This window comes from Pinus tabuliformis, chromosome 4_2, assembly GCF_031772625.1.
Source record: "Pinus tabuliformis cultivar Carrire ecotype Pingquan chromosome 4_2, CPIR1, whole genome shotgun sequence".
Lineage (NCBI taxonomy): Eukaryota > Viridiplantae > Streptophyta > Pinopsida > Pinales > Pinaceae > Pinus > Pinus tabuliformis.
The window spans coordinates 696,757,405-696,784,808 of NC_142304.1; the positions used below are offsets into that span (position 1 = coordinate 696,757,405).

A 27,404-nucleotide genomic window follows, 5' to 3' on the forward strand; every position below is an offset into this window, starting at 1 on the left:
AAGATGTGTCGGAGTTCACAAATGTTTTCCATACCCTTCGCACGAAGCTGGGTATCAAGGATTCTGAGTGGCATTTGGTACTCAAGTATCGCAATTGTCTACAAAAGTACATCCAAGACGAGATGGAGTTCCTGGACATCTCCTTGATTGGCGTCGCCTATCAATACGCTATCAAGATCGAGCAGAAATTTAAATAGAAGAAGCGAGACTTTGGATCTACGAATCCAAAGCAAGGGAAAGGCGCCCCCAAACCACAGAACAAAGGACAAATCTAAGGCGGGGCACCCCAAGACAACCCGCTAAAGCTGCAAGCAAAGAATAACACCACAATGACAAAGAAGGACACAAGGAAATGGTGTGAGTTCCATAAGAACCCCACTTACAACACAAGCAAGTGTCGAGCCAAGCAATCACTGATGGACGAGCTGAAGGCTTCCGAATCAGATGCATGTTCTGACTCTGAGTCAAAAACTGACAAGGGGAATGACAAAGGGAAGCAGATTATCGATGTGGAGCATAGTGCCACAATTGCCACCACTAAGATCCAAAAGGATGAGCCTAAAGATACAAAGGAAGGGGGCGGCTCTTCCACTCACAAAGGTGGGTGAAGGGTTCTCCGTTGCAATTCATTGTCAGCGGCGGAAGCCAAAGAACCTCATTTCAGCAGAGGTCGTGAAGCGGTTGGGCCTACCTACCACACCACACCCGCAGTCGTACACCATCAAGTGGCTTCACCAAGGGCGAGATATCTACGTTAGCCAACAATGTTGTCTTTCCTACAGCATCAAGCCCTTCGCAGATGAGGTACTGTGTGATGTTGCTCCTCTTGAAGTTTGCAATGTATTATTAGGCCAACCATACTAGTGGAAGCAGCATGTTGTGTATGAGTCTAGGCCTTGCACTGTTATTATTACATTGGGCAATAAGTTGTACAGGATTTCGAAGGTAGCACTGCCTACCGCCATTTCTTTGATCACTGCGAAACAATGTAGTAAGATCATTTCCCAAACCGGGAAATTTGTTTTCCTTATGATTCGCCCTGAGGGAAAGAAAAAGATTGTGGTCACAACCTCCAGACAGGGCTCCTCTACACGACAGCAGCAGATGAACAAGGTTGTGGAGGAGTACAGAGACATCTTCACCTCACTCACAGGGGTACCTCTACATTGTCAGGTCAAGCACTCCATCGATCTGACCCTGGGCGCGTCGATACCCAATGGACCAATCTATCAATGCTTTGTTTTGGAGAACAATGAAATCAAGAGGCAGATTCAGGAGCTGTTGCAGAAAGGGCACATCAGGCCAAGTTCATCACCCTGTGGGAGCCCGATCGTGTTGGTACAAAAGAAGGACGGGACCTGAAGACTCTGTATTGACTATCGGGTGTTGAACAAGATCACTGTCTGGAATAGGTATTCAATCCCATGGATTGATGACCTTCTGGACCAGCTCAAGGGGACCAAATATTTCAGCAAGATTGACTTGAAGTTCAGTTATCACCAGGTACCAATCGAACCCTCCGATGTGTGGAAGACTGCCTTCAAATCCAAGGAGGGCCTTTTCGAATGGTTGGTCATGCCTTTCAGGTTGACGAATGCCCCCACAACCTTCATGAGGTTGATGGACGACATCTTGCAACCCTTCACCAACTCATTCGTGGTGGTGTATTTGGATGACATTCTGATCTTCAGTCAGAGTTGGGAAGAGCACCTCCACCATATTCGACACGTCCTCCAAACCCTGCAACAACACAAGTTGCATGCCAGGTTGGAGAAATGCACTTTTGGTATGACCCAGGTTCAATATCTAGGGTACATCATTGATGAGAGGGATGTGCATGTAGACCCAGCCAAGATACAAGTCATTCGGGATTGGCCAGCCCTAACCACTCTAATAGATCTGCGCAACTTTCTGGGTCTTGTCAACTTCTACTGCAGGGTCGTGTTGGGGTTCTCTCATATCACTTGGCCTTTGAGTCAAGTCACCAAATAAGGAGCGAAAGCAAAGTTCTTTTGGTTTGAATCCCAACAGAACGCGTTTGTCAAGTTGAAGCATTGCCTCTGCTCTATACCAATGCTCACATTACCAGACCTACAGCAACCATTTGAGATCAAGATAGATGTCTCTGACTATGCTATTGGTGCAGTTCTTACTCAGCAAGGAGCACCCAGTGGCATTTCACAGTGAGACTTTCAGACACAGTCCAAAAGTATCCCACCTATGACAAAGAGATGTATTCCATTGTGCAGGTCTGCCCACAATGGAAGCATTACATTCTGGGGAAGGAAACGGTCATCCACACATACCACTGACCCCTGTTGTTCATACAGATACAGGGGAAGTTGCAGAACGATCGCCATCAAAAATGGTCCACATACCTACAACAGAGCCATTTGAACATTAAGTACAAGAAGGGCAACACCAACAACGTTGCACACTGCCTCAAACTACCACTGGTCATGGCGTTGGCCACTGTGCTCAACTCTTGTGGGCACGAGACTACGGGGTGGCCGCATCTTTATAAGAGTGATCCAGAACTCGGCAACACATACCAGACGTTCCTGGAAGGCAAGCAAGTTCCAAATTTTCACCCCCAGGATGCACCGTTATGCCACTTGGGACACCTTTGTGTTCCTTCAAGCGAGCATGCTAAGATGATTTGGGAGGCACAATACAATCGGGTCGCTGGACATTTTGGGGTAGAGAAGACAATGGCAGTGTTGCAGAAGTATTTTTATTGGCCGAACCTTTGATAGGATGTTGGGAAGTACATCAGATCCTGCATTGCCTGCGTCATTGCCAAACTGACCATCAAGAAGCAAGGCCTATATACTCCTCTGCCTACTCCTATTCGACCTTGGGAATCCATCTCCATGGATTACATGTCGAGTCTTCCTTCTATTAAGCATGGCAACGACTGCGTTTTCATGGTCATTGACAAATTATCTAAGATAGCCATTCTGGCGGCCTGCAAAAAGAGTATCACAGCAAACGCCACTACTAAGTGCTTCTTTGAATGAGTGTGGGTACACTTTGGGATCCCACAGTCCATTATCTCAGATCGAGACAGCAGGTTCCTAAGTACATTTTGGTCAAGTCTCTAGTCAATGTTGGATACCAAACTCACTAAGTCCACGGCTTTCCACCCCCAAACTGATGGCCAAACAAAGGTCGTCAACAGGATGATCGTACACATTATATGCATGTACAACTCAAAACATCCATGCACATGGGATGAAAGCCTCCCCTATGTCCAGCACAGCTACAACAAAGCTCTCCATAGCTCAACTAGACACAGCCCCTTTCAAGTGGGATTGGGATTCCAACCACTATGTCCCATTGATGTGGCCATACCATTTGCAGCTACTCAGGTAGATTCAGCTCATGTCCAGTCTAAAGTTGGACATGATCCAATGCTAAGTACAAGCAGCGACATGATCGACATCAAGTGCCACACAAGTTCCAGGTGGGTGACAAAGTTTGGCTATATCTACAGAAGGAACGCCTCGTTGGGCCCCACCGCAAGCTTCGCCTGCTCCAATATGGGCCATACACCAGCACCAAGGCTGTAGGGGACAATGCCATCGAGCTCAGCATTCCACCATTCCTTGGCCCGCACCCAATAATCAATGTGGACCGCCTTCACCATTGATGGACACATCCGACATTGCAAAACAACTCACACCAACAAAGTTAAACCCAGACTGCATGGAACAGGCCACAACTGATCGGATCATGGACACGCAAATCCAGAACACTCACCAACAGAGGATCTAACTATATTGAGTTTTCAAAGTGGGCCAACTCCTTCACTAGGGCAAGTGGTTCACCAGAGACCAGGTTCAAAAGAAATTTCATCGCCTCATGGAGGCTCCGCACGCAATGGGGACCATTGCTTCTTAAGGAGGGAGGACTGATCCAAATGGGTATTGGTGGCCACCTTCCTATTCCACTAAACCTCCAGTCAGCTTCATCAATTTCCTTGTTTATAGCAACATCTACTATTTTTAGCAATTTTTCAGCCCTGAACTTTAGGAATAGTTTTGAACCCCCTAAACAGTGTTTTTGAGGTCCCTAACAGACCCATAGTCGTAGGCAAGACCCTGCTGCAAATCCTATAGTACTCAGAGAGATCTTTCCAACGAGGTATCGTACGCGCAAAACGGAGATAATGTGACCAAGTTACGACCCGGGAAGTTAGCTGCCCAACTAACCCCAACGAGGCCCACAAACTCTTGGTGTTCCATCTCCTGGGGTTAGAGTTTTGGTTGTTTAGGGTTTTCCCTTGTTCAATAATAAAAAGTCCTTTGAGCCACATTGTGACACAGTTCAGAGGCATGTAACTGCCACATCTCTTCTCAAAGATAACCTACCATCACCCGAGCTAGTTTATTTCCATTTCGGTATGTAAGCATATTTTAGTTCTTTGATATTTATGAAATGAAGTTTTATTTCGGTATGTATATCTGTATTTTGTTGCGTTCCTGCATAAGTCTGGATCAGAGGAGGTAGGTATTGAGCATTCTCCTAGGAGGATTATTATGATCTATTCTCAAATGCATCTTGGAGGGTGCACTTAGTGTGTTCTCCTAGGTAGACCTTGGAGCACATTCTCCATTTATACTTTGCATGTCTTAAGAGGGTGCATTCCATGTGGACACTTGCATTTGACTTGGTATGGTGCCCATTTTTAGTGGTACAACCCGCCTCTCATGAGTCGTATCTTGTTCTTCACTACTATTTTTAAATGAGAGCGAATTGTACTGGAGAATATGTTGTCCACATGTTGTGACATGGTCAATTATGTATTGAGGTATCTAACTACTCCATTATCATAATATTTATTTGATTTATCATGGAATTAGTTATCAAGATAATGATATTTTATTGTATGAGAGAAGAGACTCACTCTAGAAAGAGGATCTCTCTCTCCATTATAAAAAAAGTTGGGAATTTGGAGATTGATGAGCCCTCCCCTTGGGCTACATTGTATATCATTTGCTAAGAACTATTGCCTGTTAGAATATGCAACTGCAGTCAAATTCCACTGTGGCCAGCTCTTTTGATGGAGATGATGATTGCATTGAATTCCTCTTTTCGAGAGGACCAAAATCAACCTAAAGATCACTCAAATCAGATAAGGGAAAGTGTACTTATGAAGAAAAGCCCACATGTGCATATTTGATAAGGTCGGCCCTAAAGCAAAGTGGACACCCTTGGAAGGCTATAAATACAAGTGACCTCTACCTCATTTGGACATCATCATGAGACATTCTTCTATTCTCTTTCTTGGTTTTGGCTCGCACAGGTCTGAGGCAGGTCCGCAGAGGAATGGGTTCGCTCTGAGGTGAAATTGCAGGGTCTGAAGCTCGCATCTCAGTTTTAGGGTTTTGGGCCTCAGTCACTCACACAGCACAGAAAGAAGTTGACCACAGTCGCTCGCACAAAAGCTCATCCGTGCGACTGGAACCTTCTAGTCGCACGGACAACTCTCCATCCGTGCGACTGGAACCTTCTAGTCGCATGGACAACTCTCCATCCGTGCGACTAGGGTTTCAGAAGTTCAGTTCCAAACTACAATTGCTCGCTTGTAGGCTCTAGAGAGTGACTGAAAGCCTTCCAGTCGCACACATGACTCCTCCGTGTGACCGAGACCTAAATGATGGAATTTCAGTTGTCTGAAGATTTCGCTCAGTGACCACAATGTTCGGCAATTGACCGCAGACAGTGACAGTTCATTACAGACTTCAAAATCAGGATTTTGAGTATAAGCATTGTTGGGTTCATTTCATGGATATTGTGTAGTTGTTTTTGTTGTATAGCTGCATAGATGAAGATATGGATCATTGTACTCTCTGTTGTTGAATCATTTGATGACAATCTAATAAGAAGAAGAATTTGAAAGGGTTTTCCCCCTTGCGGGTTTTGCCCTCATCTCCAACCAATCCTGGTGTCTCTATGTGTGAATGTCTTTCTTGTATTGTTCCTTTATGTTTCGCTAAATTGATGATGATATTGTTCTTTCTATATAGTTGCATACGCTGCTAAATAATGATGTAAATCTAAATAATGTTATGATGTTATGGGGCGAACTTAAAATGTTAATAAAGAAATGCAATTATCAAAGCAAAGAACAATATAGCCCTAAGAAAAATTAACACGGTATCAGAGTCGCGTTGAAGTCATGGAGATCACCCCTATGATGACACCATTGATGGAAGCAAGAGAGGATGGAGGAGACCTAAAATAATTCTAAGGTTTGAAGGAAACCCTAGGCAATTTGTGTATTAGGGTTTGACAGATATTACAAGGCTTTGAAGGAAACCCTAGGCAATTTGTGTATTAGGGTTTGACAAATATTAGAAGGGTTTGAGAGAAACCCTAGCTTTTGAGATTTGAAATCTAGAAACCCTAGCATGGTCAATGTGAAGATGCTCAAAGACTTGTGTCAGAATTGATAAAGCCCTAGATGGGATAGTCTCTATTAGTCCTAGTTACTGATAAAGTTAGTTGAAATAGTTCATATGGACAATAGACAGTGATGGCTCTTTCAAGAGGGAGATGATCACCTCTCATTAAAGATAAGTATTTTGTTGATTTGGAGTAGCATCGGATGTGCTCTAGCCATGAAAATTGGTGGAGAGGCTAAAGCACATGAGATCTCCAAGACCCATAAATGGTTTGGGCAGATTCTAACCGGTTTGGAAGATATTAAAATAATTAATATTTTTAATGGAGTTCCTAAGTCTAAACTTAGAAAAAATAAAATATAAATGGGTATTAATATAAAATTGGGTTAGAAGGTTCCAAAAGTCATGGATCAAGCCAAATCTAATCTTAGCCGTTGATTAGAGATGTAATCTCAGCCGTTGAAGGACCAACAGGAAAAGTATAAGAGGAGGCTTGAGGGTCAGTTGGAGAACACACCAGAGTGATCAGTGATTTGATTTTCTAGAGCGGGGTTTGCTAAAAAAAGTCAAATTAGTGATTAGTTTGCAGCGAGGGGCAGTGAGTATTGGACAGAGAAGCAGAGATAGTGCCGAGAGACCAACGCAGAGGCAGAGAGGCAGACGCAAAAGCCAGAGCAGGCCACGCAGAGGCTAGTTGAGACAGCGCAGAGGCCAGAGGGCCTGCATCGTCCACACAGAGGGCAGCATGAGTGACACAAAAGGTCGTAGAGGCTGCGCAGTACCTCAGAGGGTTGACACAGAGGGGTTTGAGCCTGACGCACAGGCCAGAAGAGCTGACGCAATGCTTCAGCTGTGCTGAAGAGGGTTTTGTGGGGCAGATTTTTCTAAATATCTGCTTCCGAATAGAGAGGTATTATTGCCAGTTATTTTTCTCTGTCAGGTGAGCCAGTTTGGCACCCAGTTGTACTCAAGGAAAGACTGCATAATAAATAAACCCTCAGAATTGTTGAACCAGTTTTCCCAAGTTGGGTTTTTCGAGGACGAGTTATCCAAACACTTGTGTGTTTGTTATTTCTTTCAGTTGTTGATCTGTAGATGGTTGAGACTATATTGTGTTTATTTCGATGTTTATATGTTTAAATAACTTGTTTGTAATTAACAAGTAGGAGAAATAAACTAGAAGAATATAGATAAAATTTCTAATGGTTAGACTTAGAAATTTCAACATGGTATCAGAGCATGGTTGCAGATCACAGGAGAGCTGAAGGCACCAGCTGAAGCAGAGCATTTGTAGCAGAAACAGTTGTCCTGAGTGACAAAAGTTGTTCCCAGCAGAAAACGGCGAAGAAAGGTTGACACAGAGGGACTGCGTCATCAATCCGAGCCAGAGAGAGGCTCGCACAGAGGCTGAGGAAGGCAAAAAAGGCTCACGTAGAGACCAGGAGGGTTGACGCAGTTGGCTAGGGGAGCATTTCAACCAGTGTCGGGATTGCGCAGAGCCTAGAGGCTCAGTCCTTCGGTTGCTGGGGTTTAGGAAGCTGTGGGCAGTTTGCGAGGAGTGAAGTTGGTGGGGTGTTGTGGGCAGAACAGTACCTAACAGGGCAAAACCAAGGTAGAGGGAGTCGCTACCGAGGCAGATTTCTAGCCAAGGAATCTGGATCAGTGTTGCAGGTGCATAGGAGATCGGAGAGGTGCGACTCGACGGTTGGCAGGTGGATTTCCAAGAGGGAAATCGAGACTTAGAGGGAGTCTAGTAGAGAACTTCCAGACGGGAAGTAGCGACTCAGAGGGAGTCGAAGAGAGAACTTCCAGAGGGAAGTAGAGACTCGGAGGAGTCGAACGGAAGAGCAGAGAGATGGCCATGAATGGACTAAGGGATCAAGACAAGCTGGATGGGGCATCCAACTTTTTGGTCTAGAAGTCCACGATCCTGTCCATTCTAGATAGACATCGGATCAAGGCCTTCGCCTTGAAAACAATGGCTGTCCCAGTTGACTGAGCTAATAATGAGAAGTACGACGAGGCAATGGCCAAGGCAAAATGCATCATCCTTGATGGCGTCAAGGATCATGTGGTCCAACATATTGTCGAGAAGGAAATGGCAAAAGAAATGTGGGACACCTTGAAGACGTTGTACCAGCATACTTCCGTGCAGAGGAAGATGTTACTTGAGAATCAACTGCGGTCATACCAGATGCAAAAGGGGGAGCAGATAGATCACTTCCTCGGGAGATTGAAGGAGATTCGGGACCAACTGACTTCCATAGGGGCCACGCCAGATCAGGAGTTGATGGTGAGGACCGCACTAAACGCAGTCTCCAAGGAGTGGGAGACATTTGTCCAGAGTATACTGGGCAAGGCGAATCTTCCAGATTGGGAAGAATTGTGGGTGGCTCTTCGCCAAGAAGAGATCAGACGACTGAGCAAAATGGGAAGCAGTAGCAAAGGAGTCCGGATCAAGAAGGAAGAGGAAGAGGATGCAACTCTGGCATCTGCGGGGAAGCATGGGAAGAGGAAGAAAAAGGACCTCCCTGAGGTCAAGTGCTTCAACTGTGGGGAACTGGGTCATTATGCGAACCAGTGTCCAAGGAAGAAGACTAAGAGAGAGGCATCTGACTCCAAGGCAAGGCGGAAAAGGAGGTAGAGGAGGATGACGATTGTGCCATGAGTGCTCATGTACCTCTAGAGAAGAGGTGGGTAGACTTCGAGCTGTAGTCAAGAAGACTATAGGCGACAAGGGGCAGGATCCTTGAGGTACCCAAACTCTTGGATCAGATCCTTGCTATAGAGCCCCGAATTGAGAAGTAGCAAGATTGGCGGATGTCGGTAGAAACGGATGCGGATGAAGCGGCAGAGAGTGCTACAGTGCAGTAGTCCTGGGTAGTGCAGAGCTAGCAGGTTGCAACAATGTGAGATGCATAGAGAGGGTTGCAACAATGCAAGATGGCACAGAGAGGTTTGCAGTGGTGCGAGATGCAGGGAGTTGTTGCAGCAGCATAGAGAGGGTTACAACAGTGCAGGATGGCACAGAGAGGTTTGCAACGGTGCCAGAAGCAGGGAGTTGTTGCAGCAGCATAGAGGCAGTAGAGGGAGCACGTGATAGCGACACAGAGAGCTTCAGCATCGGGAGTGTTTCTAGCCTGACAGGGATGTCAGTAGTTGGATGGATCAGTTACTTACTTCTCAGTAACTGAGTTGCAGTGCAGTAGCAGTTGGCAGTAGCACGATGCAGCATGATGAGAGGGGATTGCAGTGCAGATGCAGTGTTGGGAGAAAGGACCAACAGCAGCACGGATGCAAAGGAAGTTGTCATACGGATGCAGCAGTGGCAGTGGCAGAGCCATGGGCAGCAGCGCAGAGGATGTTGGGCGGGGAGGCTTAGCATTAGCACAGGTATCGACGTTGTATAATCAGAGTGATGCTCAGTTGGAGTATTACTAGAGCACAATCCTAGCTAAGAGGGAGTGTTGATTTGGGGTAGCATCGGATGTGTTATAGCCATGAAAATTGGTGTAGCGGCTAAATCACATGAGATCTCCAAGACCCATAAATGGTTTGGGCATATTCTAACCGGTTTGGGAGATATTAAAACAATTAATATTTTTAATGGAGTTCCTATGTCTAAACTTAGGAAAAATAAAATATTAATGGATATTAATATAAAACTGGGATAGAAGGTTCTAAAATTCATGGATCAAGCCAAATCTAATCTTAGCCGTTGATTAGAGATGTAATCTCGGTCGTTTAAGGACCAACAGGAAAAGTATAAGAGAAGGCTTGAGGGTCAGTTGGAGAACACACCAGAGTGATCAGTCATTCGATTTTCTAGAGCAGGGTTTGCTATGAAAAGTCGAATCAGTGATCAGTTTGTAGAGAGGGTCAGTGAGTATTGGACAGAGAAGAAGACATAGTGCTGAGAGACCAGCGCAGAGGCAAAGAGGCAGACGCAGAAGCCAAAACAGGCCACGCAAAGGCTCGCTGAGACAGCGCAGAGGCTAGAGGGTTTGCGTCATCCACGCAGAGGGTAGTAGGAGTGACGCAAAAAGCCATAGAGGTTGCGCAATGCCTAAGAGGGCTAATGCAGAGGCCAGGAGGGCTGACGCAGTGCTTCAGTTGTGCTGAAGAGGGTTTCGTGGGGTAGATTTTTCTGAATATCTGCTTCCGAATAGAGAGGTATTACTACCGTTTATTTTTCTCTGTCGGGTGAGCCAGTTTGGCACCTAGTTGTACTCAAGGAAAGACTGCCTAATAAATAAACCCTCGAAATTGCTGCATCGGTTTTCCCAAGTTGATTTTTTCCGGGGACGAGTTGTCCAAAAATTACAATGTCACTTGTGTGTTTGCTATTTCTTTCAGTTGTTGATCTGTAGATGGTTGAGACTGTATTGTTTTTATTTCGATGTTTATATGTTTAAATACTTGTTTGTAATTAACAAGTAGGAGAAATAAACCAGAAGAATACATATAAAATTTCTAACGGGTAGACTTAGAAATTTCAACATATTTTTCGATTTATGATGCTCCTTTATGTCCTTACTTTTGTTTAGACTTATTGATCTGATTATTGTTTTGATCATTACTTATACTTCCTGCATGTATATTTAAGTATTTGGATGTTTCTAACCTCCTTATGAGTTGTGATAAGTGGATCCTTCTTGAGGATCATGGCTAGTGCAGGAAGAGAAGAACTAGCAAACGAGGCACCTGACGAAAAGGTGACAAAGTGCTATAAGCTGCCTATGTAAAATAAGAAGGTGCACAGGTATTTGAATACTACAAGGTATGCATGGTATACTTTCAATGTTATATTGGATGGCAAGGTAAGCCCTAAGGTATGATGAGAATGTCTCCTTCACAAATGGTTCATGTTTATGAAAGTGATTTGGATTCGTGATTCTTATAATGAAATGGTGCAGTTGATAGTAGACAAGTAATTTACCTTTTATACATGATGAACTTCTTGATTCTATGAAGCTACTTGGAAATATTGATTTCTTATATATTGGTATATCTGATGTTTGGCTAACTCCTATCATTTTGAATATCTTGATCCCATAAAGAAGGTTAGCACCTTGATTTTAGTAGATGATAACTTGACACTATTGATATTGTTTGTGAAAAGCACGGTAGCCATGATGATAGAAGTATAACAATGAGATTGATATTCAGGATCTTTTGTTGACCATGGTTATGTTTTGATGTGTTTAGTAATTATGGCATATGGTAAAATTGAATGCCCTGACTTAATGGATTGAGTTATGTGACAAAGAAGTAATGTCGCTTGAAGTGTACTCCTATTAGCTATTTAACACTAACGCTTGATGAAATATTGATGTCATGATGTAATGGTGGATTAGCTGATGCTAACATATATGACCATGATGAATATATGATATAGTATGACTCTATGATCTAACAGATTTGTTAATGCATTATAGATAGGTTGATGGCTTGAATGAAGATGACTAAAGTAGCTTCCCATAAGATCCTTACTCCTATTATCATTTGCATGATATGTATAGAAGATTCTTTATTGTTGAAATAATATTTATGGACATGAATAGACAAATATCTGACATTGTTGATCTGCAGCAAAGTTCTGATCTAAGAAGAGAGTTTTCCCTTACTCTAAACCTCAATCGCACGGAAGCAAAGCTTACAAGGGCAACTGTAGCCTCTAAGCTTCAGAGAAGTAAGGTCAAGGGTGTGACTATAGTCTCCCAACCGCACAGAAGAAGGCCTATGGATGCGGTTATGCCTGCAAGACACAAAAATGAAGTTTTGTGCATGAAATCAGATGTTCACCTGAAGGATGTTAGTCCTACAGACATGAAGCAGACAACAGAAAGTTTTATGAGCAGTGAAGTTTGAATGTTTACTATAATATGAATATGTAGACTGAACTTGTGTTTGCAGGTGACCAGGATATGCATATAGATATGTCATTATGATTTAACCATTGAAATTTGTGCTGCAATAGTTTGACTAGATTTGGCTGATTGATATAGATGAGTAGTGTTTGGAGTTTTGACATGATAATGACTTAGAACTTTGACTTGATGATTAAGATATGTTTTGGACTATAGATCTCACTATGATAGCAAATTTGAGATTTGACCTGATGACTAATGATTTGATTTGACGACTAATGATTTGCCTTGATAACAATGCTATATGGGCATAATGACTTTTAGTGACTAATATTGGTATTCGATAATGGTTTTGTATTGGCCTCCTTGTTCTTAGCACAATGGGTATTGACAATTATGATTCAATGTGAAGTAACCTCACAATAAATGGATGGAACTTGCATGACTTATCCTTGGTATATGCATTTGCATCTAGTGACTTATATTATGATCAAGAAGATGACTTGATGAAGCTTGGTTTGATAATTAAATGACAACTTGTTGGCATGCTAGTAGATAAAGTCATGACTTGATCAGAGCTCTACTGTCGCCTTGAATCTAATAATGTGATATTGATGATTTTGATATTAGTTCTGATCTGGGATCTAAACTTTGATAAGTTGATTTGATTGTACAATATTGATTTATGTAAGACTTAACATATTGGTTTGGTAAAGTGTTATGTTTGCAGAAAGCTTTGCATGAAGCAAGCTCCTCGATCTTGATGTGTCCGCATTGACAGTTATCTGGTGAAGCCAAGACGAAGTGTTGAACCAAACCTCTACTTCAGAAGTGTTCCAAGGTATGATTTTGATTTTGGTTTTGAAATGCTACTATTGACAAGTAATAAGCCTCTGATGATCTAAGTAAGAGGGAGATGGCTTTTGAAGCTTGAAGTAATGAATCATGGCATGATGAATAGATTTCTGAAGTTGGGAAAAGAAAAATCTATATTGCGAAGCTATTGAAAAAGTGTTGGAAAGTGGAAATGCAAATCCTTGGACACTAATTGAATTTCAAGTAGTTGTGAAGAGATATTGAACTCAACTAGGCAACTGACAGTTAATTGAAGCAATGATGTTTCGTTTTGAACACTTGTTCGTATATATATATATATATATATATATATATATTATGTGCATAGAACCTGAGGGAATTCATTGAGCCGCTTCATACATGTTGAATTGTCGCCAAGCACACTTCGAGATATTTGCATGGAACGATCAATTCATTCTACGATATGTGACTGCATGGATGTACTGATGATGTTTGGGATTATTATTGATGAGCGCATTTGGGTGTTGCCTTAGTATGAGATCTAGCATGGTATGAGAGGTTTGTAGCTTTAAGCACGACCAAGGGGTGAGTAAGAGGGAGGATGACTATGTTATCCTTTTTATATGTATACTTGAGAAGTAAATCAGTCCTCTTCTGCCATGTTGTGTACATCTCTCCGAAAAGATGGGTTTGAAAAAGTACATGTTGGATAGTGGTGTTGTGTACATCTCTCCAAAAAGTTGGGTTTGAGAAAGTACTGGGTATGACATAGATACATTGCGATCACAAAGAGTGGGATCTGATTGGCAAAAAATCCCGCTTGTAGCGGAGTCTGAGACACCTTCATTAAGACAATGTTCTTGTACGAGACAAGCTTCGGCTTGTGGTTGGCACCTCCTTAAGAGGGAGGATGACTATGGTAACCTTTTTATATGTATACTTGAGAAGTAAATCAGTCCTCTTCTTCCATGTTGTGTACATCTCTCCAAAAAGTTGGGTTTGAAAAAGTACTGGGTATGACATAGATACACTACAATCACAAAGAGTAGGATCTAATTGGCAAAAAATCCTGCTTGTAGCTGAGTCTGAGACACCTTCATTAAGACAATGTTCTTGTACGAAATAAGCTTCGGCTTGTGGTTGGCACCTCCTTAAGAGGGAGGATGACTATGGTATCATTTTTATATGTATACTTTTGTTCTAATATGATATTTGATTTGATGTCCTATTACCTATATGAACAGGAGACAATTGTTATTGAGACATGATGATTACCAGTTATGAGCACAATGATATGTTGTTGATCTAATGAGAGCACCGCTGATCGAGAACACTCAACCAGCCCTTCCCCCTTGTCTAAGCTCCCAGGGTGAGGATTTGAGATGGAGGGCTCCTGGGGTTGAGAGATCTTTGTACAATAGGGTCGTAGATGTTGCTCCCTTATCTGTTACTCATAGGGTTGGAGTAGTAGCTCACCCTTTCTTGGTCTTTGCACAATGCAGATTATACCCCAGTTGCCATCGTACCCACAAGTAGGTTTGTGGGGAATATCACTCCCCGTCTGGCCAATGGGTTGAGAGTGTACTTGGGGTATACAACCCAAGCTGATTATGATGTAGGTGTTCTACCACATGACTATTGAGGGTCATTGTTGGGAAGATCAGTAGACAATAGGATGGGTTGAGTAGTAGCTACCCCATATCACCTATTGATTGATATGGGGTCGTAGTAGTAGCTCCCCCATGAGATTTCGGGTTGAGAAATGCTCCCCGATATAGTTCCAGGTTGAGATGTGCTCCCTGGTGATATGCTCTCCAATGATGATACGGGTCGTAGATTTTGCTCCCCGCCGATGTTCCCGGGTAGTAGCCCATTGGCAAAGATTCTGTGTAGTAGCCCGATGGACAGAGAGTGGTAGATTGAGCTCCCCTCCGATGTCAAAATTCTTCTTCTTTTAGATTCGAGAATGTTCAGCATATGAGCAGGGACAATCAAGAGATAAGCAAGAATTAGTAAGAGACGAATTGAGATGATCAGTGACGATACGTGATGATGGGATACTTGAGATTGGATATGTTTTGTTGATAGAATACTCATGACTGACATGATGCAGGTGGAATTCTCCCTAGTTGAGAGGGAGTGCCAAAATATGCAACTGCAGTCAAATTCCACTTTGGACAGCTCATTTGACGGATATGATGATTGCATTGAATTCCTCTTTTCGAGAGGACCAAAATCAACCTAAAGATCACTCAAATCGAATAAGAGAAAGTGTACTTATGAAGAAAAGCCCACATGTGCATATTTGATAAGGTCGGCGTTAAAGCAAAGTGGACACCCTTGGAAGGCTATAAATACAAGTGACTTCTACCTCATTTGGACATCATTATGAGACATTCTTCTATTCTCTTTCATGGATTTTGCTCGCACAGGTTTGAGGCAGGTCCGCGTAGGAATGAGTTCACTTTGAGGTGAAATTGCAGGGTTCAAAGCTCGCATTTCAGTTTTAGTGTTTGGGCCTCGGTCGCTCACATAGCACAGGAAGAATTTGACCACAGTAGCTCGCACAGAAGCTCATCCATGCGACTGAAGCCTTCCAATTGCACAGACAACTCTCCATCCGTGCAACCGGCACCTAGGGTTTCACAAGTTCAGTTGCAAACTACAATCACTCGCTTGTAGGTTCCATAGAGTGACTAAAAGCCTTCCCGTCGCATGCATGACTCCTTCATGCGATCGAGACCTAAATGATGGAATTTCAGTTATCTAAAGATTTTGCTCAGTGACCGTAGTGTTCGGCAATTGACCGCAGACAGTGATAGTTCATTACAGACTTCACAATCAGGATTTTGAGTATAAGCATTGTTGGGTTCATTTCATGGATATTGTGTAGTTGTTTTTGTTGTATAGTTTCATACATGAAGATATGGATCATTGTACTCTCTTTTGCTAAATGATTTAATGACAATCTAATAAGAAGAAGAATTTTAAGGGGTTTTTCCCTAGTCTCCGACCAATCCTGGTGTCTCTATGTGTGAATGTTTTTCTTCTATTGTTCCTTTATGTTCAACTGCATTGATGATGATGATATTGTTCTTTCTATATAGTTGCATATGTTGTAAATCTGAATAATGTTACGATGTTATGGCGTGAACTTAATGTGTTAATGAAGAAATGCAATTATCAAAGCAAAGAACAATATAGCCCTAAGAAAAATTAACATTGCCCACCCAAAGTGGGTGACCCCATGGAATAAAAAAAAAATTCCCATCATCTCTTCCAGTCGGCCAACCAGCAGCCCCACTAGTAATCGATGATGATGTGCCATTTGTATCACCATCATCGGCATCAATCACATGTTTCCTCGCTCGTCTAGCTAGAGCATATGTTGGAAGGTGGGCTTCTGATCAAAAGGTGCCTTATTCATTTTGCGTCGAGTGCTTATGCCTGTTTATATTTGGGCATTTGAAATGGATTATGGGGTGACTTGGAAGAAAGAAGGGTCTTGGTCGCGATCTTGTTCCCTCAGTTTAAATTGGGGGTTGATTTTCAATCCTAGTCCAATGGAACCTGTTACCCACTACTTTGTGGGTGATATCCACAGGAGAATATTTTCTCCTAGATGGTCCTCAGTCGACAGCCAGCAACCCCTTGCAACCACCAGATAGCTTGATGTGCCTTTCTCCACCACCTGAGCCAGCCATGTGGTCCCTCGCTCATTTGTTATGATCGTATGTTTGAAGGTGGGCCTTCCAACCCCCAAGGTATGGCTTTTCATTGTGTAGTTGGGTATACCCACTACTTTGTGGGTGATATCCATAGGAGGATATTTTCTCCTAGATGGTCCTTAGTCGACAGCCAGTAACCCCTTGCAGCCACCAGATAGCTTGATGTGCCTTTCTCCACCACCTGAGCCAGCCATGTGGTCCCTCGCTCATCTGTTATGATTGTATGTTTGAAGGTGGGCCTTCCAACCCCCAAGGTATGGCTTTTCATTGTGTAGTTGGGTATTTTTGTTTACTTATCATGGACACTTTTGGGCATGGATTAGTGGGGGGATTTAGCGAAAAGAGTGGACTAGGTTTGTACTCTTGTCTCCTCTACCCAATTTGATGGTTAACCTTGTATCCTAGTCTCGTGGGGTCTCCTTTATTGGCTACTAAGCTTTAGGGATGGCACTACATGGAAAACCTTGATTTTGGTTGCATGGTCCCGCTTCCTAATACCATATACATTACACCCCTTCTGCTCATTACAACCCCATTCATCATTTTTCCCATCTAGGTCCACATTTGTCCACTGGGTCCACAAGGGGTTAGCTTCCCCCTCCCCTTGTCCACACCTTGGGTCAAGCCTAGAACGATTGCCCCGAAGGTTGATGCAGCTAAAAAGAAAAGAAAAAGTGAAGTTTGGCCATTCTCAATAGGAAATGTACCACAAAATGCAAAAGATGGTCGAGACATACAATTTTAACGTGTGGGCAAAAGCCAAACATGAGCTCTGCAACTTATCTCTGGCCATCACCTTGGTTCCTATGGGCCCTAGATGATCCCCCTCCATCATTAAGGAACCCGTGATTGTCCCAACCACTAGTGGGCAATGAACCACCCCACCTTAAGGGGGTATCCACTGTTATATCCTACACATCAAGCTCTCATCCCCTAGAGCCCCAAGCTGTTATAAAAGAAAAATCAATAAAAGGCAAAAGGCATATGAAGAAAGGTGGAAAAACAAAGGTCGAGGTAACTCATGTACTACGATTGCTAACTCCTGCATCCATATACCCAAGTGAGGGCTTCCCTTATTTTAGCTACCTTTGTACCATGGCATATGGCTTGAAGCTTCCCCTTCATGCCCCACTCCATTCCATCACTATATCATGTGCCATCTACCATTTGATGGATGTACCATGGACATGTCACCCCCTTTAGAGGTCAAAACCACCTAATAGGGTCCTTGGTTAACCTCCTTATTGAGCTTGAAGGCACCTGTACATGCCAAAGCCCACCATGGAAGGGCATGCCACTATGAAGTGTCCACTTGTTTTCCAAGGTTTGTAAGCTCTTTTACTCGATTACTCTAATGATTTGTTGTACTGGAAGGTGAGGGGACGCATTGGATCTTATACAAGATTGTAGGTGGGTCTCCATTTGGGGTTTGGTCTCCCTATACGGGGTCCAAGCCCCTATAAGGTCACATTCGCACTTGTAGGGTGAGCGTTGAGAGCCATGGGCCTCCACCATAGCAGAGAGCACTTCATGGATCCCCCAGCACCATTCATTGTTTGCTCGTGTTCCACCTTTTTGGATGAGGATGATGCACCTGGATCACCACGCCCAATCGACTTCCACTTGTACCATAAATTTGGCAAATGTTCCAGCGCCCAGATGGGGATGTATCTCACCATGGATGTATCTCACCATGGGAGACAAAGGGAGGGCTTATGTCATCATTCTAGCCCTTACAGATGGTTTACAACTTTACAGGCATTATCGATCCACTTGGAGACCCATGAGGATGTCATTGTGCCCCCACACCCACTTGGGGACACAACATATGACTTGCTTGGATATCAAGGGGCCAACCCTTTGAACACTGTGTTTGGAGCCTGTTATATCAACTTGGCACACTTTGGACTCCACTAGGTCTTCTCAATGGCCCAACGACTCATCATGTTTACTATTTTGCCCTCTTGAGAGAATTATCTTTCTAGTTTGACCTATCTTGGTGGGCTTGTCACCAAGTTATATCACTATTGTACATTATTTTATTATGTTGGGCTAAATTAGGAAAATTAGGCCATTTGAATCCCATATTGGATTGTATAAATAAATGAGAAGCTCATTCATTCCTCTCATCATCACTTGGATTGGATTAGTATCTCTTGAGATTTTCGGACTTGCTCTCTTGGACAAAATTTTTGGAGTTTCTTGATGGACTATGGTGATTGGATTTTTGCTATTGTGTTTGAAGCTTCTTTCTATGCAAAGTTGATGAATGGATATGCTCTCTCTCTCTCTCTTTTAAGTGAAATTTAATGACATTTTTGCTTTCTTACTTGTATAATGCATGAGATTATTATCATTGTTCTTGTATAGGCTATAAATGATGTGAAATTCTTCTTAAGTTTGGAATAATTGATATATTACATGTGTTGCTCATTGAGAGGGAGGATGAATGTTCCTAGAGGCTCCCTAGTAGGTTAACAAGCCTTGAAAATTCATCTCTTTTGCAAATTGAAGTGTAAATCCCTAATGATCTAGTTGTTGCACTTGGAAAGGCTAGCAAAGGTCATTTAGGGCTCCTTAGCATATGAAAATTCTTGATCTAGGTGTATCTTGACTCCATTAAGCCCAAGAAGCAAGGCATTAATCCTCGCATCCCATTGGTGGTCAAAATAACCCTTCTTTTCTTCTTCTCTTCCAATTCTAGGCCTGACCCTAGAAGGCCTCCTAGGGCATCACACGAAATCATTTGTAGCCATCAAAAAGCCTTGAAATTTGGTCTAGAACTGCGATGGGGTCTTCCCAAGGGGTCCTCCAATTTTGAGCTCAATCTAACAGTGGAATCCCAAGATATTGCAAGCCATAGCTCTAAGACTGTACTTCTCCTTAGGTTCCCTTGGGTTAGTGTCTTCATTTGGATCATTGCATTTAAACTCCAAAAGAAAATTATTCCTTTGATCCTATTCTCCTCCCAAACCTGGTCAAGCCCATCTATTGATGATCAACCCCACACCCTTGACCTAGTTTGGGTCCACTTGGGTTCTTTGTGGTCCCACAACTTTGTAACTCAAATTTTACAAGGATTACATAAAAGCCACTTCTCCTTAAGGATTCTTAGGTCTAGGATACTTCTTCTCAAGGAATATTCCCCAAACCTAGGCCTAAGTATCCCCTCAGCCCTTCCTAGAGAGCCAATCACCTTGCTTCTAAAGCAAGTAAGCCATTTATCTGAGCCTCTCTTGAGAATAGGATTTAGGAATCACTCCTCACCCCATCATTGATCTATTCATCCTTGTGATTCCTCTTATATTGGGTCTCCTCCCATCAGTGAAAATCTATAAAGAGCAAGGAGCTTTAGCTGAGGCGACAGTGGATTATTGCTCCATTGTTGCCGCTTGACCTAGTAGTTGCTCTATAGGATCCCCTCTTAGGACCCCTGCTAGTTTGAGTAGTAATAGGACCTCCCCTAATGGCCCAACGAGTATAGGAGGGGGAACACTTGGGAAGCCATGATTGAGATAGTGTAGACTCATCTCTCCCTATTCCATACCACTTTCCATCTTACATTACAAGCCCCTATTCCACCTCCATTCTTCGGGTTCAATTGACCACTAGTTCATTGGGATTTGGCAACCACACATCCTCATACCTAGCTACGGCCTGGAAATTTGCCTTGAGAGGTTGATGCAACTAAAAGAAACAGAAAGAACATATGATGGCCATAAGCAAAACAAAATCAAAATGCAAAAGATGGTTGGGACATTCAAATTAGCACATGGGCAAAAGCCAAGCATGAGCTCTACCTCACTCATTATGGCCATCACCTAGTTCCTGGGCCAATGTTACCCTATCATCATAAGAAAAAGGAACCCTTGCACGTCCCAACCCCTGATGGGCAATGAACAACCCCATCATCAAGGGGGTGAATAATTGTCATACATCATACAAAGCAAGCTCTCATTCCTTGAGCTATGAGCAGTAATACAAAGAAAATTCAAGAAAAGTAAAAGGCATAAGAGGGTGGAAAAACAAAGGCCGAGTTGGTAACTCATGTATCCATGATCACTCCCTCCTCGCATCTATACACCAAGGATGAGGATTCCCATCAGGTCGATCCCCTTGATCATGGCACTTGACTATGAAGTCTTTTCCCTTATGTTCCATCATTGTTCGCATGGCACCTGTCGATCGAAGAGTGGACCAAGAACATGTCACTTCCCCTTGGGGGTTGAGAGCACCTAATATGGTCGTCTGTTAACCAATTAACTGGGGTCCAAGTCCTCTAAAGGGACATTGGCACCCACAAGTGAGCTGTTGAGAGCTATGGGACTCCAAACAGTTATAGAGCATCATTTGCATCCTTGGGCACCTCCAACACCATAGTGTTCCAGCACTTTGCCCCACATTGTTGACTTTTATGGGATGATGGAACTGGACTAGCATGCCCCCAGTTGGCTTAGCACTAATCAGATAGGATGGCAGCCAATCCATGGGCCCAAATGAGGATGGTCTCATGCATTGAGACATGGGAGGGCTAGCAGCGCCTTGAGAGCCCTCAACTTTAGAGAAAAGACGGGCATTTTAACCACTTGGAGACCTATGAGACCATTATTTGTGCACCAAACCAAAATTGGGGTCCACAGATGGATCATGTCAAAGATCTAGGGGCCAACCCCTAGAGGTTGATTTTAGAGAGCTTCTACACACATTATGGCACCCATTGCCCTCAATGTTAGCCCTAGAAGGGCCTACACTTGCATGATGTCAGCACCCTCTCTTATTTCAGCTCACACCTATGGAGAGTTATTATGTTTTTCATAGGCTACTAGGTCAACTTCTAACTTAGAGTGTTTCTTACGCATTATTTTATGATTTTAAGGGGCTAATTAGGCATTTAGATTCCTAATATAAATAGAGGAACCTCTCATTGTAACTTATCATCGTCACAAGTTGTGGAATTCGGCCTCTTGAGCTAATTCGACCTCCTTGTGTTATGGAGAATTTGGATCTATGAATGCATTTTGACATTCGGAGTTGATTTGTTTATCTTTGGAACTATTATTTGGATCAAATGAATGGATTCCCTTTGCATGTTATCTTGTAAGTGTACCTATGGTTGACCGTTGAATATCTATTTTTCTATATGTCTAATTTATGAATTCTAGAATATGTTGAATGTAAGGTTTGCCATTGTGCCCTAATTTGTTGAAAGTTTATTGAATGTTATCTAGATGTCACTATTGCATGCATTACTCATGAATAACATGTGAATAAATATCCTAGTGGTGATCCTATGGTAGCTCTCCCATGAAAATTCCATTATCCACTGCATAGATAATTGTTTGAGTCTTGGTGCTAAGGAATCAAGATTTCGGCCTCCCTAGAAACTTGTTGGTTGATCTATCAAATCATAGACTCTATACTTCCAAGGAATAAAAGACTAGTCCATTTTGTTGGTGCTCAAACACTTTTCTTATCCATAAATTATTCTTTCTCTAATTCAGCCCCTCTAAGGCCAAGCGGCCAAGCTAGGGCTTGGTGCAAATTTCTAGGGAAGAGGAATTTCCAAAGTTGGAGAGTTTAAATGCCAAAAGGACAGTGGTTGCCATAAAATCCTTCCTTTTGGTAGGCATTCACTTTAATTTCATCCATAAATTTCTTTGCCCTAGTTACTAGCCATAAGCTAACCCTAGTTTTGGATTTAGCTTCAACTTGGGGGCTTCTTGAGGGTTTCATGTGCCTTGTTTTTATTGAAAATCATTATTTGAAGCCCCTTCTCCTCACTTGGACCTTTGACCACCCCAAATATCAATTCATTGATCAAGACCTAGGTCTTGGTTTGCTTATATTTGGTCTCTCTAAGGAAAGCGTATTGCCTCCTCTTGGAGCCTTGGGCCTAAAATTGTGTCTTTCCATTGTAGATCTCTTTGTGTCACCTCACACCTCAAACCTCAAATACCTATTAGGTGACCTTCCACATACCGAGAAGGTGAAAAGTCATAAAGAGCAAGGGGTTTTGGTTGTTGTGACAGTGAGCCATTACTCCATTGTTGTCTTTTAATTTAGTATGAGCCTAGTAGGGCATCCCTCTCCTAGGCCTACTAGATTTTGCGGAAACAAGCACAAATGGAAGATTGGAGGTATTTCATTTATCTTATGTCAAGCTTTATTTTTGAAATTCTTTCACGTGTTTATTTTGTACAAAACCATTGTAACTAATCGTGAAGACCTTGTAATGTTGTGTCTACCATTTGGATAATATAATGTGATTATTTCATCCCTCTTATATTCATTGTTGTTATATGAAGTTTGCATCTAACAAACTAGGTTGTTGCTTGAACTAATATAACATTACCTTCATGGCTTTGTTTTAGAGTAGCACCCCTAGCTCTCCAAGGATGATTTTCTGCATTAATTTTCAGCAAACAAAGGCTGATTTGTGGCATGCATTGCCCCTCTTAGATCCATACCTCTTTAACTCTATTTTCTCCAAGATTTGGTGGGCACTAGTCTCAGGTTTCCATCACCTTTTTATTCTCATAACATTCATCTTTTTCACCTATATTACAAACCACTTGTTTTATTAAAGGCCAACACTTCATTAAATCACCTTGTGCCTCCACTTTAAAGCCTTAGCAAATCTACCTTTTAGGGAAGGCCTCCTTGAGTTGGTGAAGAGCCAACCAAAATAGACAGGAAGAGCAGCTGTGGTGACAATGGGTAGCCTTCCTGAGTTGCACAAAACTAATACCTTGGTGATTGGGACTTTACCCTTTGTGGGTGCTAGATTTTGTTGTAGCACCTCCATACAGAGCATGATAAATTGCTTCCAGATTTCCTCTGGAATCATGTTAAAGTATTCAGACTGATACAGTCAAAAATTTAAAACGAACAAAAGGAATTCATAGCACAGACTAAAGGAACTTATTTATGCAAATTTCACCTTAACAACTTTGCTAAAAGGGAAAATTTCTGTTCTGATTTGAAAATAAGCATCCCTACAGATCGCCTAGGAAGGCGAAATCATGGTGTGTATCAGCTTCACAAGCTCAAGCTTGACTTGTTTCCATTTTATTTAACACAATCCTTAGGAAATTAATATATTTGCAATGTGCTTCTAGCTAACGTTTCCTTTTGAAAGAGAGACATTCATAATGATGATTTCTAAGCATTTTTGTGTCACAATGTAGACATGTTTGTAGCCCAAGGGAAAAATACCAGTCCATTTTCTGTGCTCTAGTTACTAGACCCACATTTGTGAAAACCTCATGAAACATGTTCTGTTGAAATATTTAAGAATGCAAAGCTAAAATTGCAAAATTGTGAAAAATGACATACAGCACTTATTGTTTTCTTTCAATGGAAAAATGTTCATATTAGCCTATAACTACAGGCCTAGTGGACATAAGCAACATCTCCATTTCATTTCTTAAGTTAGTACACAGAAGCAAGCATGTGTGTCTTTCTCTTTCATATGATATTCATTGCTCAATAAACCAAAACCTGATAATTCACTTAATGAATACCTGAAAAATCAATTGCGTGCTCCAATCTGGACTTGCATTACACAATAAGATTTCCAAAATGAATTTGTAGCAGGTATTCACAGCACACTTTTAGCAGTAAAAATTTAACAATCATTGTGAAAATTAAAAATAAATAGAATAGCATACTTACACATACATTTTTTGGGAAGTACCAAAACTTTGTTGAGCATTGTGACATAGGTGCATATGGCTGAATTGCCATCAGGAGTGTTTCAGGTATTGTATATAACCAGAACAATTTTCTGGACACGTTCAAATACAGCAATACAGATAGGATAGATGTTTTATGAATGCTGAAGTAATGTCAGCTCCAGGATGATATCAGATGTGGATATTGCATTTAGAAAAATATCAAAGAAAGTTGATCATGAATGCATATTCAATTTCACAATTACAGAGCCATAGAGGAAATGATGATGCTATTTTAGAACAGAGTTGTCAGTGGCAACCCATTCTTCCAATTTGTTAGCCATGGGTATAAAGTTCATCAAATTGAAGAAGTCAACCTTTAACTTAGGCTGTCACATGTCATACTATGGACCAAAGGTTTGTCTTTGGGAATAGTCAATAGGTGGAATGCAGTAGTGCTAAGTTCAAATCCCTTAAACGTGATGCCACTTGTAAACAAATAGGTTATCTACACCATGCTGACTCAGGATGCTGCTACCTTGAGGGTCATGAGCTTCCCAGTTTTTACATTTTCAATCCCAAAATCACAATTCTTTATACAGAAATAAATAGTCTGAAATATACACGCACCGGTAGAAGTGAATCCAGTGACTCTCCACGAACCAGTCTTTCTTTGAACTCTGCAGTTTTGGCTCTCAATTCGTCATCAGATAATTGGGATATTTTCACCTCCAAAGCATTCACAGCAGCCACAGTTCCAGCATACTGCTGTCTAGTCGCCTCAGCTGTGTCATTTCCTTTGAATAAACCACCAAGGAGGCCCCCAAAAGATGCCACAGCAGTAACACCTACATCTCTGTAGCCCCTAGAAGGGGCAGTTTCACCCTCCCAACTCCATAGCCTGCCCTTTCTGCTTAATAGAGAGCTGCCAAATTCCCTTGGTGAATGCAAATGAGAATGGAAGCCGTAGTGATGAAAAGATGGAGGAGAGGATCCCAACAGGAATGCAAGTGTGGAAGTTGAACAAGGGCCAGAAGAAGCACCAGGAATGATAATTTGCTGGGAGGAACAGGGTGTGCCTCCTACCTCACCTCTTAGGAAGGCTCCTGCAATCTTCTGCACTGCCATCCTTATTTTATAAACAGAAAATTTATGGCTACCAAACCGATAAAATACTGATGCTAAACATATGAAAATTGCGCCAGCAACTGCCACAATCTGGTGTCTTGGATACCCCTCTTATTTTCTACTGTTCTGATAAAATATACTGCCCAAGCAACGTGATTTCAACAGTCAGTGGCTCCATTAACTTTAAAGGCAAAAATATATGAAGATAAAACCCACATCTTTGGAATAATAACTACCAAAAAAAATTCAAACTTTGCTCAGAGAAACACGTTTCTGACGTTGTAAGCAAAATGATTTTAGTTGTGCCTACTAAACAAGAGGAAATCTGTGTTGGGTTAGATGCTAAAAAGAAAATATAAGAAAAAGAAAACCTAATATGAAAACCAAAAAACCTAAAATCTTTGAGAGAGAGAGAAGGGAGAAGTGGGTACAGCGGCTGTCCTTGCAGGGACTCCGAGTGATGCATGCAACAGAGGCAGCCAACTCAGGGAGCAACCCTAAAAGCTCTTGCATGAAACTCAAAGCACTCAACCACTCAAGCTAGCCCACTAGGTTATATGTATTCATACACATATATATAAAATAAAAATAGATTCAACACAACCAGGTAACGATTCACTGGTGAAGTTGACAGTGTGATATGCCAAGGTTCCATTCTCAGCATGGTCTGCCCTACAAATATAACATGAATTTCAAAGGGATGATGGCAGGTGCAAGTACTAGGCCATTTTGTAGAATAGTTGCCCCTCAGACCTGACAGCTAAACTGAAGGAAGTTCACTCTTGCCTTGTCGCCCCTTGGGACATGTTCCTTAAAGTACTTCCTTCCCACTAAAAACAAATTTTATAATAATAATAATAGCAACAATTGAAGAAGCTAATCTGCGATGCTGTATACAAAGTGTCTTCAATACCTTTCCCATGAGAAGTGTGCAAATACCCTAAAGTCCAATTCTCGAAAACAAGTTTAAGTTTAAAAATAAATAAATGAGTAACATTCAATTAGAGAATCAAATTTATGATGCCATACAGAAAGTGTTCTCAATTGTAGCAGAAAGCCTAAATCTGACCCAAAACTATGAAAACAATTATCTTTCAGAAAAATCTGTGTGGGGGATCTCCGAAAGTTACAGTGCAGATTTTAAATCAGACAACAAAAGCCATAGTTATCCAACTGCCATAAATGCAACAACAAAAATGACAGTGAACAGAAGACACTGAGTAAAAAATATAAATTACTGACCAGATTGCAGAGCTGGAGCGGGGAGCAGAATGGCTGAGTAATATTTGAATGAGAACATGCATAAGCACCAAGATGGTTGAACTGTGCTACAACTCAACACACACTGTACAGATAATATAATTATGTAATTTTGGGAAGTCGTTTCTGTACCAACTTCATTGGAGAAACTGGTTATTTTAATTTAGGCTCACAGAATGTGAGCTTCTGAATTGGGGATAGGTCTACTGGCGGTAAAAAAAATTGGCAGAGATCAGTAGCATCCATGTAGGTGATACAAAGCAGGGGTGAATGCGGACAGGGAAATCATTAGAGAATGGCATGTGTTGAGAAGAGGATAAAGAGATTTAGCGGATTGAAAATTTGAGGTGGCAAACGAACTTGGTCTTTTATACTATTTATTCTGGGGAAGTAATAACACGAACATTAGACTTTCTCGTAAAATCATTAAAAAGTATGTTGGGAGCTTCAAAGCGATTAACAATAAATTCTTTATTAAAAAATAAAAAAGTGCCGAGTTTCAAAGCGAGTGATTGTGGT

The 27,404-nt window shown here is 42.0% G+C and overlaps 1 protein-coding gene across 1 annotated transcript in view; it reads right to left on the reverse strand.

Moving 5' to 3' along the window:
- The window catches only part of AGY1 (Albino or Glassy Yellow 1), a 388,365-nt gene extending 361,143 nt beyond the window's left edge, over positions 1-27,222 (reverse strand). Inside the window, exons 1-2 of the mRNA XM_089424074.1 lie at positions 26,868-27,222; positions 25,128-25,764 (exon numbers count right to left, since the gene is read on the reverse strand). Of these exons, the coding sequence (XP_089280200.1) occupies positions 25,128-25,625 (498 nt within the window). The 5' untranslated portion in view covers positions 25,626-25,764; positions 26,868-27,222. The remainder of the gene's footprint in view (positions 1-25,127; positions 25,765-26,867) is intronic.
- Between the last annotated feature and the right edge of the window lie 182 nt (positions 27,223-27,404).